At 37.0% G+C, this 13,756-nt stretch overlaps 2 protein-coding genes across 4 annotated transcripts; one reads left to right on the forward strand and one right to left on the reverse strand.

The window, feature by feature from the left end:
- Nucleotides 1–451: 451 nt before the first annotated feature.
- On the reverse strand, nt 452–6,363 carry LOC125242271 (proteasome subunit alpha type-5). Its single transcript, XM_048151026.1, has 5 exons — nt 6,237–6,363; nt 5,865–6,121; nt 5,488–5,666; nt 4,724–4,836; nt 452–833 (listed from the first exon to the last, which is right to left on the reverse strand). Exons 2-5 carry the CDS (start codon nt 6,119–6,121, stop codon nt 651–653), a joined length of 732 nt encoding a protein of 243 aa, XP_048006983.1. The 5' UTR covers nt 6,237–6,363; the 3' UTR covers nt 452–650.
- Nucleotides 3,763–12,940, forward strand: LOC125242268 (alpha-glucosidase 2-like). 3 transcript variants are annotated; one of them, XM_048151017.1, is made up of 2 exons: nt 3,763–4,049; nt 9,531–12,940. In XM_048151017.1, exons 1-2 carry the CDS (start codon nt 4,000–4,002, stop codon nt 12,793–12,795), a joined length of 3,315 nt encoding a protein of 1,104 aa, XP_048006974.1. In that variant the 5' UTR covers nt 3,763–3,999; the 3' UTR covers nt 12,796–12,940. The 3 variants fall into 3 exon arrangements, with proteins under 3 accessions (XP_048006974.1, XP_048006975.1, XP_048006976.1); XM_048151018.1 differs by lacking the exon at nt 3,763–4,049 and adding an exon at nt 6,578–6,769; XM_048151019.1 differs by lacking the exon at nt 3,763–4,049 and adding an exon at nt 7,050–7,153.
- The last annotated feature ends 816 nt before the right edge of the window (nt 12,941–13,756 follow it).

Genomic DNA, 13,756 nt, shown 5'->3' on the forward strand with positions numbered 1-13,756 from the left:
ATATGAGTTTTTAATTTGTTCTGTTAAATACTCACAAGAATATAAACAGCAATACATGACACTGATTCAAACTTTCACGATTTTTACACATATTTAAAATTGCAAACGGGACTTAATCGCGTATTTACTATGTTTTAAACACGGGGACAATGCCGTCCTTGAAACGTCGGAGGTTAGTGTTTAAAACATAGTGTTTAAAACATAGTAAATACGCGATTAAGTCCCGTTTGCAATTTTAAATAGCAATACATGAGTCAGTCATTTGACAAAACCGTCACAAAATATAGACGCCACTGGTTAAATAAAATGACCAAATCATGTTATTATTTGTTGACATTCTTTAAACCGCTAGCATGAATTTGTTCTCGTCCGTTACGCGATTAGAAGTACAGATGTAGTGCGAAAAGGGTTTCCTTCGTATTTTTCCGGAAATATTCATGCTAGATCAGTCAATGTCAGTACATCTTGTACTGAGACTGTAATGGCATGACACGTTCGTACGTTTCCGTAACAATACGAAAGCTTTTCGCACTACATCTGTACCTATAGACTCGCTCGCGAGAATGCAATCCATGCGGCCTGAAGTATTGAAAAGAACAGAGTATAATCCATAGACAATAAAGGCCCGACCACACCACCCGTCTATCTACTTAAGGTATGTCCTTAATGACCTCGGCCAGCTGTTCACGGGAGTACATATGGAACATGGCGTCGGGCGTCATGGTGACGACCTCCACGTTACTCTCGGAGAGCTTCTCCTCCATCACTTGCTTGAGGATGGTGAGGGCTGTCTTGATCGCCTCCTTCAGGGTCATTGACTTGTGGTATACTTCCTGTAAGAGATGGGTTGTTTAGGTTTACATTTTGGACCATCGTAAACTGGTATAGACCTTGTGGAAATGCCATACAATGGCAGCAGCAGAAACGCAGAAGTAACTATATCAGGGTTTCCATCACAACATGCTTCGTTCTTATGGTTTTGCAATAAGGACGAATTTCTGGACGAAGTCAAACAACACGTTACATATAATTTAAAATTTTAATAGTATGAATCTATTTCTGCACATTTAAATTATTAGAACTCTGTCCGTATCTGACCACAGACAAGACGGAATATGTGTAAGTTTGTAGTCTATTTCTAGATACTACTAATTAAACTAGAAATTGAAAGATGTTGGTAAAATCAAGTAACGAACAAGTTCAACTTCAGATTCTTATCATCATTATTCTTATTATTTTCCTACAGAAAAGTTACAGTATACCAACACGCCTATTAGGTACAGGGTACCTACAGTAAAGCTGTGAAATCGCATGGAGAAATTATGAATGAATTCATTGATAAATTCACCATGCAGTTTTGCAGCTAACTGTACAATGTACATGGAAAATTTTAAAAATGCTGGTGAAAAAATATTCGTCTAAATTGAGTTTATATGTAAATCGTTAAAACTTAGATACGGCATTTTCTATTCGGCACCCGCATGTGCCCAAATTTTGGAAAAGTCAGTACGTGTCGATAAAGCGATGTTATCCTCGTAACTAAAGATAGTTATCAAGGTGCACTTTTCGTGGCAAATGGTACGGTTGGCAAAAAAAACAAATACTTACAATTATACTTTAAATACATATTCAGTTTGTTCTTAACTACAAAATAAATGCTTTCCTTCTTAGGATTACACCTCTACGGTACAGTCAAGTGCAAAAATACGTATCGAAATAATCGTCTCATAAATATGGTACTACGCTCTTATTACACCGGACTAAGATACTATAGGACATATTATTTTTGAGTAAGATGTGTACACCCATATTTTTACACTTGACTGTACAAAGCTTTTTCCAACCAACTATATATTTTTAAAACAAAATACGTCAAATTATATCGTAAAAATACATTACGCGAAGTGTATAATATTATTTTAATCCAAATAATCAAATGCACTCTAGATACGACTATCTAGAATTGTTATTCAAGTAGTTCAAGTCAAAAGTAATGCGCGAAGCCAAATCTGTTGAACAAACTTTAGTTATTTATTCAATGTAATTTAGATAAGTAAATATAAATATGTATATATTTCATAATTTGTTAAGTATATGGGCCATTTTTATTTTCAAAGTTGTCCACCCCACTTTTTTTTGGATTTGGAAATTTGTATGTGGTTTCCACTTAGAATCGCGAGCTCTTTCAATTCTAATAGGAGAAAAAAAGTGTCCCCAGATTTTTTTTTTCCATTCCATTTCCATTTTTTCATACATTTTGTATGGCGGTAACGGAATGGAAGGTTCGAAAAAATGTATGGAAATCTTGGGAATTTTTTTTTCTCCTATCAGGATCGAAAGAGCTTGCGATTCTAAGTATTAATCGCGTAAAAAATACCCATGTTACAAAATAAGTGGGGTGGACAACTTTGAAAAAAATGGCCCATATAATGTTTTAAATACGCTGATAACGATCTTTACTCGTAACGCCCACCATACAAAATATTTGCTAGGGAATTTTGATTCTAGTTCTGCATGAAATTGACTTGAGTTTCATTTGTTCGAAAAGTTTTAGAAAAAAAAATGCTACTTCATTTGTTTACATGAAAGTTAAAATTCAATTGAAACCAAATGCGCATCTGAATGTACATTGGGCGGCAAGAGGATAAATACACAATACACACACGTGTCTTGCGAAAATAAACCGTTAATATCGTATTTACTAGGCACCCGCATACCAGGCTAGATATGTGACTGACAAATAGATGTCAAGGCATATAACGTGCATGTAATTACGATTACAGAATGTTAACACTCTATTTGCAAACTGTTATTTTTATGAAATATTTAAAAAAATGAAATACTGATGAGGAAAGTTTTGGAATTTTTCCTATGTAAAAAAAATTCCATCGGCACTTCAGTAGATTTGAATAACTTTAGTGAATCAATAGTTATTTGTTTCACAAGGGGTCAAAGTCGTTCACAATAGTCGAACACTTCGAACGGTCGCGGTAGCATATTTTTTATATGGAGCCGTGCAGATGCAGCCACATCTTCGAGTGATCTTTTTCTCTTAAATTTTATATTTCTATTATCAATAAACATTTTCATAACTCGACTTGAAGAGACCTTATACATCTCTAATAAATTGTAGTAGCGTTATACATTAGGTAAAATTAGTATTGTATCAATTGTGTAATTTAAATTCAAATATAAAAATTATGTTAAAATGTATGTGACGTGTAAAAGTGCCTCTGTGGCCTATTTACTGAATAAATATTTTGAATTTTGAATAACATTCTAAAAGTAAATGAAAATGAAAAATGAAAATGAAATATTTATTTTTCAAGTAGGCATATTACAATGCGCATATGAACGTCAAATAAAGCTACGCCGGCTCTAACCCTACGCCTCAGCCTCGAGAAGATTTCAGTCCCCCCTCAGTTGGGAGGGGGGTATCCACTATGGGACCGGCAAGAAACTCGGCGGGCAACTTCTTTTCAAAACATTACATCTTATAACTAACATGCATTAAATAACAAGATACAATTTAACAGTAAAAGAACTATACCTATGACCTAATCCATACTAATATTATAAATGGGAAAGTGTGTGTGTCTGTTTGTTTGTCCGTCTTTCACGGCAAAACGGAGCGACTAATTGACGTGATTTTTTTATGTGGAGATAGTTGAAGGGTTGGAGAGTGACATAGGCTACTTTTGTCTCTTTCTAACGCGAGCGAAGCCGCGGGCAGAAGCTAGTAACCTATACATGACTGATTACCCGGTGGTTTTATTTCTTTGCAAATAGGCTTATAAATTATCAGTGTTAACAACACCCAAAGTTTATCTAACATACTCACATGTAGAAAGTTTTTATCAAAATATTTTAGGAGGTTCAAAAAGGAGGGGATACTAGTATTTAAACGTCGCGCTTCAAACGTGTTAACAAGTAACATTGGTAAGGTTACTATAATAACATTGCTGAAGGCAAAAAAATCTTTTATTCAGCTGCTTAACGATGCAGCTGGTTCCAATAATTTGGTTAGCCATGCTGGCTCAGTGTGTCAAGTAAGTGATAGCTCTTTGTTTTACAATTTACAGGGGGCAAAATTGTTGTTTAAACGTGCCGCGAACGTAATATTCAGCCGCGAGCGTAGTGAGTGATTCAGAATCCACAATCTTGAACATTGAGAGGGTTTTAAGGCATTTTACATCACACCAACACTTGAGTTTCACTGGGTAGGGAAATTTTTTGGTATCAATATTCGCATGTGCGGTTAAACAACAACTTTGTCCCCTTGTAAAACAAATAACTAATCTAAATTTACTGTTTAAATCCTAACATTCATAAATTGTCTCATTTACCATGACAAGCAAATTTGTCAAATATAACCTTTAATGGCTTGACAATATGAATCAAAGCATGCCTTTTTGTGACCGACATGACCTATATTTAGTTGTTTTAGTATTTTATTATAACTATGTTTAGTGATAACTGCTAATGTTTCTGACCTGTGTAAAACATGAATTTGAAAAGTTATATGAAGCAAAACAATACAATATATGGTAAAGATGTTAACTGAATTATGAACAATTTCATTATTAGTATTATTACTATTTAAAATGCATTTTGGTTTGAATACTTTCTATATAAAATATTTAGTTAAATTTTGAAGACCATTGTTGAAAATGGTTGTTTTATAAAACTATACCTTAGTAGGACATGGACAATGTCATCTTACCTTTAAGCTCTGCTGAGCACCTTCACTGCCAGAGCCGATGGCTTTAGCATCATACTGCACAAACGTGCCGCTGGGGTCCATGTGGAACAGTTGGGGTCCCTTCTCGTCAATACCTGTTGTATAACATTTGTCATTATTTGAATGTTGATTATCAAAAAGGAATCAATAGAACTAATTTATTATTTTATTTTTATAATTTATTTATTTAAGCTTTATTATTCCACATAGTAGTTTTTCTTTTCTGTATTCCTTTATTTGTTTTTATTATCTGTATTCCTTTATTTGTTTTTATTATTGTTGATTTTCTTCTGTAGACTCCGTCTGGGTAAAAGCCTCCTCCAGCTGTTTCCATTTTACTTTATCCCTTGTCATGCTAGAACTAATTTATACTTTTACACAATAATTTCCTTTTATGTTGCGAGGAATAAATCCTATTTTATAAAAATATTTAAAATAATTCAGTACTTCAGGCAATAGGAATTTCAATGGTTATTTATATTAGACACATAAATTGAGTGTTTAATATTTATAACTGAACTAGCTTTTGCCCGCGGCTTCGCTCTCATTAGAAAGAGACTAAAAGTAGCCTATGTCACTCTCCATCCCTTCAACTATCTCCACTTAAAAAATCACGTCAATTCGTCGCTCCATTTTGCCGTCAAAGACGGACAAACAAACAGACACACACACTTTCCCATTTCTAATATTAGTATGGATAATCCCAGACTTGATTATAATTAAAGGTTAAATAAATAAATACTGACCTGCAAACATAACAGCTACACCAAAAGGCCTGGACATGGCCGTGCCACTGTCATCGTCACTGTCTCCGAACTGGATGGCAAGGTTGGAGACGGCCTGAGCACACGACTCCACGCTCATGCGCTCGTTGTACACGAACCAGTGGTTCAGGCACTCCACACGAGCGCGCTCTACTAGTGTTCTGTAAACGATCATTCAAGTGCTAAATATAAACCAATTAATTTTTTTAAGCTAATTAAAGACATACTAAATTTAATTACAAGTACAATTAGGAGGCAAAAGAGTTAGAGTTTTTCGAAGACAGAATGCTGACATTCCATAATGCAAGCAAATTAAGGATTCTGCCTGAATTGAGTGCCTTGTGTGAAATCTACATTACCTGGAATCAGCCATGAGGCCTGACACAGCACAAGCAATGTGGCGATCGACTTCAACAATCTTCTCAATAGTCGTCGGCTCCATAAGGGGAGACGTGATACGCTTCTCGACTGCCAAGACTACTCCTTCCGATGTGCAAATTCCTATCGCCGTAGACCCTAGTTTAATAGCTTCAATAGCATATTCCACTTGGAACAGCCTTCCCTCGGGACTGAAGGTGTTGACACCACGGTCATACTCAGATCGGGTAAGGAACATCTGAAAAACAAAACTATGTAAACCGGCGCTAAGGTTATGTGGCAATGACAAAGCGGTTTACTAATGGCGAATATTAACTACACCACCACCTTAAAACTTCGTTAACTTATTTTACCTTTTATATTTTAGTTGAAAGTAAGATTTAACACAATTACAAATTACAGTGAGTAATCAAAAATGACTTGATGGAAGCGATCAAATAAAGCAAGCAAACGAAACGACGAACGAAATGTCAAGTACGGTTTCGTTCGGAAACTAAAAAAATGTTATAGTTTTTTTTGTAAAAGAAACTATTTATTGTTTTTATTTGCAATGAAATATTGTTAACAAATAATTAATCTGATTTTAAATAGTATAAAAATTATAATTTATTCAGAAATTTCATTTCATTCAGTTTTCCGTTCATTTCGTGACTCCACTGTTTGACACTGACAGTTTACTTGTCAGCGGGCGGCAACAACAAACTTCGGTATACGTAAACTTTCGTCGACTTCGTGTACACGTATTTGATTTCATATGTTTAACGCCTGTTTGCGATAGTTTTACAACGACTAATTCCTGTTCATTGCATTCACTAAACGGTTTAACTTCTACCTCAGTCGATAATTTAATTTCAAATCAAACTGTCTCATAACGTCGAATATTAGCGTAAGTACCTAATTGGACAATTTTCAGTAAATTCATTAAAAATAATGCTCAATAAAATAAATAAAAACTCCCTGTACACTATCAATATTACAAATATTAGTATATTTTCATCGTGGGAAATCATTTATCTCTAAGATAAGGATGCTTCTATTGTTCATTTCATAAAATGTAGATAAAATTATTTGTAATACTATTGAGAACAATAATGATTGCACGGGTATTTGTTGCTATTGTAGATAGTTCAAATATAAAAGGACGCCTCTATAGTGTTCGCGGCATTGTTGTGGTAATAACTAACAACTTTGTTGCCTCATTATGAGGCCGTCATAGGATATATATATGTATAAGTGCTCATTGTTCTATTAATTTTTTCAAGTCATAAAGGTGGGATATTAGTGTTCTATTACATTTTGTTTATGTGAAGTATTTAACTGACTGTTTTTTAGTTTTCTGACTGCTATGAGGCATGAAATTAACACTTTTCTAGTTTATAACACTATTTTTAGGGTTCCGTAGTCAACTAGGAACCCTTATAGTTTCGCCATGTCTGTCTGTCCGTCCGTCCGTCCGTCCGTCCGTCCGCGGATAATCTCAGTAACCGTAAGCACTAGAAAGCTGAAATTTGGTACCAATATGTATATCAATCACGCCAACAAAGTGCAAAAATAAAAAATGGAAAAAAATGTTTTATTAGGGTACCCCCCCTACATGTAAAGTGGGGGCTGATATTTTTTTTCATTCCAACCCCAACGTGTGATATATTGTTGGATAGGTATTTAAAAATGAATAAGGGTTTACTAAGATCGTTTTTTGATAATATTAATATTTTCGGAAATAATCGCTCCTAAAGGAAAAAAAAGTGCGTCCCCCCCCTCTAACTTTTGAACCATATGTTTAAAAAATATGAAAAAAATCACAAAAGTGGAACTTTACAAAGACTTTCTAGGAAAATTGTTTTGAACTTGATAGGTTCAGTAGTTTTTGAGAAAAATACGGAAAACTACGGAACCCTACACTGAGCGTGGCCCGACACGCTCTTGGCCGGTTTTTGATACAGTTTTTTCATAGGTACAGTTTATTTTTAAAATATAATCATTTCCTCAAAAAACAGGATGTGTCACATGTCAGTAAATTATTTCCATCTTGAATTTCTACCTTATTACAGTTAAGACTGTATTATAGAATCCTTTGCTTTGTTTAATATGTATTTAACACTTTCATTGCTAAGAACTCCACCGTGGAGTTCTCTTAACACTTTCATTGCTAAGAACTCCACCGTGGAGTTCTCTTAAACTTTGTCCACATGCGACACGACTCCCAAGAGGAGTTCGTACTATATATAGATGACTAAACGCCATGCTATCCGACTCCTCTAGCGAGTTCTTACGAAACTTACGATATTTCAGGGCTGTCACTTTACCTCGTTTTTTATTCTCTTAAATGTTTTTTTAAAATATTTTTTAAAGATTACTGAAATGCATATCGACCGATATTTTCTTAATCTTAAAAATACGAGCATATAGCCTCTGTGTGGGGTTTATTTATTTTACACATACAGGCAGCGACTAAGCAATGGAACCGCCCTGCAGGGACGCTGAAATAATGATCTAGTCTAGTAATTAAATTTATATCAGTACATACGTTTTTAGTTAAGTATATTTAAACATGCAATAGTAAGGTTTTAGGCGACCGTCGTTGCTTTAAAACTCGGATGAACCACGAATTCAGATAGAATCGACAGATTCCAGAACCATTTGTAGTCGCGCTTATGGTGTTTTTGGCTAAAATAAATTACGAGTTTACTAGGTCCCAACGAATAGTAATTGAATTTGTTAACTTCGTGCTCATATAATAAAGACGAAAGTCCTTTGCAAAATAAAGTACTTACAATCATAATGCACTTAGCCGTCGCAAAGTTGTTTATTACTTCTTATCTATCTTTTGTATTGTCTTATCCGCCGGCTGCGAACCCGGGGTTTACCTGGACTGAAGTGCGCTTGGGTCTAGATACATGTGGTCTTTATGCCAATAATTATTAATTATAACAACATTTTTGAACCCGGCTATTGAAAGCGAAGACTACAAATGGTTTACAAAGAATATTTATTAGGTACTAAAACATCTGAACAAACAAACCGACCGCCAGAGGTCGGCAGGGGAGACCTAACTGAATGTACGTACAGGGTCGCGTTTTATAAAGTTATAATTTGCAATTTCGCTGTTTCCTTCTCTATCTAACACATTGGATAGAAAGAGACTCAAACAGTGACATTGTAAATTGTAACTTTATGAAACGGATGGATGTTTATACGTATTATATACATCGCCGCCTGGTACCCATAACACAAGCCTTATTTTCCTTACCGTGGGATTTTATTTTTTATGTTCACTTTGCAAACTAAATGCATGCATGGCGAATTTTGTCCTTTGTGACAGCCCTGGACTCCCTAGAGGAGTCGCTAGCATACGGCATAGAAATAAATGAACTCCACAGCGGAGTTCTCAGCGTGCGGCGTTGTTTATTCATTGAGTTCGTTGAGTGTGTGCGATTGGACTCCACGGGGGAGTCTTATACATATGTTTGTATTTAGAGTATTTACGCCAGCATTCAGCGAAGGACTTTGATTTTGGCCTAGCAATGAAAGTGTTAATCAACACTTTCGTCAAATAGTTGCTCTCTTGTAGCACAATCTACTTAGATATTTCACCTGAATAAGAAGTCAACTACAGATTGTTCTGTAATTTTTTTTATTGTTTGCAGATTACAACAAAATACCAAAGTCGCACTACCAACAACCATAAACACATTTCCTTCAATCATGGACCCATTAGAAATTACTCTCGGCAGAATCAAATCTATTGAGAAAGCAAAGGATCATTTTGTCATAGAATATGACTCAGCATACTCTGGCAGATTATACATGCTCAATGGCCATACCTTCAGGCATTTTGTGTCTAAAGAAGAATTCATTGATTTCCCAGAACCTAGGAATGAAGAAGATATTGCTAAAATGGTGCTTAAAAGTGTTGATGAGTATGACACCGTTCCGTTCGATATCTCCACTATAGAGGAGACTGAAGACTCTTTCATAATAGATGCAGAACATATCAAAATCTATTTAAATAAAGACAATGGTACAATGAAGGTAAAAGATAAACGCACAGACAAAAAAGTGTTGCAAGAGGCTAAGCCACTATCATTTGTTAATGGCAAAACAGTACAGCTATTCGTTCATCACAAAAATGAACATTTCTTCGGTGGTGGAATGCAAAACGGCAGATTTGCTCACAAGGGAGAAAGCATACAGATAGTTAACACCAATAACTGGATAGATGGTGGAGTCACATCTCCAAACCCATTTTACTGGTCTACTTACGGCTATGGCGTTATGCGGAATACTTGGCAATCGGGCTTGTACGATTTCGGATCGAAAATCGAGAAATACGTAACAACTACACACAACGAAAAATATTTCGATGCATTTTACTTCATCAGCTCTCACCCCAAAGATATTTTGCTGGACTATTTTCATCTCACGGGTCGGCCGATTCTGCTTCCCGAATACGCCTTTTACCAAGCGCATTTGAACGCTTTCAACAGAGATTATTGGGTCGAGGTAACGGCTGACACGGAGGGTGCTATCCTGTATGAAGATGGGAAGTATTATAAAAGTTATCAACCCCAAGATTTAGGAAACAAAACGGGAATTTTAGAATCGTTGAACGGTGAATTAAACAACTACCAGTTTTCTGCTCGAGCGATGATAGATAGATACGTAAACAATGATATGCCGCTCGGCTGGTTTATACCCAACGATGGATACGGCTCAGGGTATGGGCAAACAGACTCGCTTCAAGGAGACATCCAAAATTTGAAAGAATTTGCCATTTATGCGAGGAAACAAGGAGTGGAAGTTGCTCTGTGGACGGAATCAAATCTAGAGCCCAAAGATCCTGAAAATCCGAAGAAGGGAGAAAGAGATCTAAGCAGAGAAGTGAGTGAGGCTGATGTGGTAACCCTGAAATGTGACGTGGCCTGGATCGGTTACGGTTATTCCTTTGGACTGAATGCAGTCGAAAATGCTACTAAGATATTTGCCTCGTCAACTAAAAGAGCCGCGAGACCATTTATCATAATGGTCGACGGGTGGGCTGGCACTCAGAGATACGCGGGAATCTGGAGCGGGGACCAGTCCGGCGGACAGTGGGAATATATACGCTTCCATATCCCTACTTACATTGGCTCAGGCCTCTCGGGGCAGCCTGTTGTAGGCTCCGACATGGACGGAATATATCGCGGGGGTAAAAAAGAAGTCAACATTCGGGATTACCAATGGAAAACTTTTACTCCGCTACAACTGAACATGGACGGATGGGGGTCAGCCCCTAAAACGCCTTTCACCTTTGATAACGAAGCTACATATCTCAACAGAGCTTACTTAAAACTGAAATCGGTACTCATGCCGTACACTTACTCTATCAACTACGAATCTATCCGAGGTTTGCCGATGGTAAGAGCCATGTTTCTTGAGTTTCCTGAAGAAACTCCGGCTTACACGGACGATTCTAAATATCAATACATGTGGGGCCCGAATATTCTCGTAGCGCCGGTATACACGCCCGATCCTTTCAGGAATGGCATTTACTTACCCAACCCTCAACAGGTTTGGATAGACTTTTTCACTGGAGACATGTACCAGGGTGGGAAGATTTACAACAACTTCAAAACTCCTCTTTGGAAGATACCAGTTTTTATCAAAAACGGTGCTATTATTCCTACAACAGAACCTAACAATAACCCTACTGAAATTAAAAGAGACAGTAGATCGTTTTATCTTTACCCTTACGGGTCATCAAACTTCGAGGTTTACGAAGACGACGGTATTTCGGTCGATTACGAAAAAGGCCATTTTGCTAAAACAAAAGTAAAAATGGCCACAACCGAATCCAATAAAAATGAACCAGATGACCTGTATGTTAGTATCGAAGAAACCAAGGGAAATTACAAAGGCATGGTAAACGAAAGAAGCACTTTAATTAAAATAATGACTTCTGTAGAACCAAAGGAGGTCGAAATAATGTCCCACGGACAATACACTCCATTGAAGAGAGCACAGTCTGAGTCTGAGTATAACGCTGGGGAAGATATTTATTTCATTAAAGATGACGAAATGGTGATCCCATTCATGCGAGATTATGCTGCAGAAAATCTCACACAAAAGTTTTTGTTGATAAAATTGAAAAAAATCGACGTAACCAAAGAAAAGGTCCACTTAAAAGTTACTGGCTTTGAAAATAAAGGCAAAGTATTTGGCAAAGACAACGGTATCAACTCCTCTCTCCTGACACCAACTAACTTTGCACTTCACGAGGCCACGCCCACATCTCTGACATTGTCGTGGGACGAAGTAAAGGAAGCAAAATACTATGAAATTGAGAGAGATGGTTACATATTCAGCAACATTATTGGGAACAAGTTTACTTTCCACGGCTTTAAATTTGTAACTGAACATTCCTTTAGAATACGTAGCGTAAACGATGGCGAATCGGAATGGAGCGACATTCTCTCGACGCTTACAAAAGAAGACCCGTATATAAACACATTGAAGGACGTAAGGGTGTCATGCAACTTCCCGTGTCAGCCGAACCAGGAGATTTGCAAACTGACCGACGGGGACGCAAATTCCTTGTGGCACACACACTGGGGCTCGCCCGGAAAGTTGTGCCCAGTCAAAGGAAAAACGATGAAGCTAAATTTCGACTTGGGAGATGTGCACGAGGTTGAGAAGATGGAATATCTGCCGCGCGAGGACGCGGGCAACGGCACCTTCCTTCTGATTCAGTACAGGCTCTCAAAGGACGGCCACATCTGGACACCCTTGTCCCCAAAGATTTACTTGAAGCATGATGCGGATACAAAGATTATTAAATTGGACAGTGCCTTCAGGTACATAGATTTACACGTTTTAGATAGTGTCGGCAGCTTCGGATCCGGAAAACTCGTCCGTTTCTATAAGAAAAAATAAATATACCTAAGATTTCATGTTTCAGGCATAACTTATTACCTACATAAGACGTGTTTCGTTGACAATTATTGTATTTATTTAATGTTGCGATTTTGTACACTAAGTATTCTCGCATTTATCACTTCCGCCATTATCATAGTTTTAACTTAAACTAATATAATGTGTATATATTGTTTTGTCCATGTTGAACATATTGTTTTGTTTTTGTTATGTGTTGTAAAAAATAGTTTTACATTAGCAAGTATTGCACTACATTCGGTTAAAAGCTCGGCCACACTAGCGCGTTTTGAGAGCGCAGCGTTAGCGGAGCGCAATGATGGCAGAGCGTTTTCAAAGCGGATTCTGCACATGGTAACTTGTAAGCCTATATTTTGCAACAGTAAACTTCTAATAGGTATTAAATGACACATAAGAAATCAAAAAATTTAGGAATAAAACAATTAGCTAATAAATAGTTAACAGTTTAATCCATATTCAGATAATTCAGACAAGTCCCCGCTCACAATGCGCGCTGTGTTATGTATGACCGCGCGAGCGTATTCAGAGCGGATCGAGTGCATGCGCATGCGCCGCCGATCTGCTCTGAATGCGCTCGCATTCCCTCCGCTAACGCTACGCAATCAAAACGCCCTAGTGTGGCCGAACCTTAAAAGCGTATTTTCTAATTTAAGTATTTTTACAGAATATTATTGATTTGTTAAGAATTTAGTGTTTCTAATAAATCATGTTTATTTTACGGTTTTTTTCTTTTATGAAAATAGTCTTAACACATATTGTGTTATTGGAATAAGGGCGCTATCACACTGGCGAATTAAGAGCGACTCCGATGCGAACTCGTTGAAGTTCGTTGTACGCTCGCGAAGATACTGCGCGCTCGCGGCGAACTCGCTGCGCGCTCGGCTCGATCGCAACTCTCCAATGTGGTAGCGCCTAAGGATACGAATGAATATGGAATAAAAAA

Source organism: Leguminivora glycinivorella, chromosome 2 (assembly GCF_023078275.1).
Source record: "Leguminivora glycinivorella isolate SPB_JAAS2020 chromosome 2, LegGlyc_1.1, whole genome shotgun sequence".
Lineage (NCBI taxonomy): Eukaryota > Metazoa > Arthropoda > Insecta > Lepidoptera > Tortricidae > Leguminivora > Leguminivora glycinivorella.

Bases quoted from the DNA above. Each gene is read 5' to 3' on its own strand.
- LOC125242268 (XM_048151017.1), top strand. From the start codon at position 4,000: ATGCAGCTGGTTCCAATAATTTGGTTAGCCATGCTGGCTCAGTGTGTC. The intron at 4,050-9,530 runs GTAAGTGATAGC...TATTGTTTGCAG, and splicing joins ATGCTGGCTCAGTGTGTCAA to ATTACAACAAAATACCAAAG.
- LOC125242271 (XM_048151026.1), bottom strand. From the start codon at position 6,121: ATGTTCCTTACCCGATCTGAGTATGACCGTGGTGTCAACACCTTCAGT. The intron at 5,667-5,864 runs GTAATGTAGATT...GATCGTTTACAG, and splicing joins GGCCTCATGGCTGATTCCAG to AACACTAGTAGAGCGCGCTC. The intron at 834-4,723 runs GTAAGATGACAT...CATCTCTTACAG, and splicing joins GTGCTCAGCAGAGCTTAAAG to GAAGTATACCACAAGTCAAT.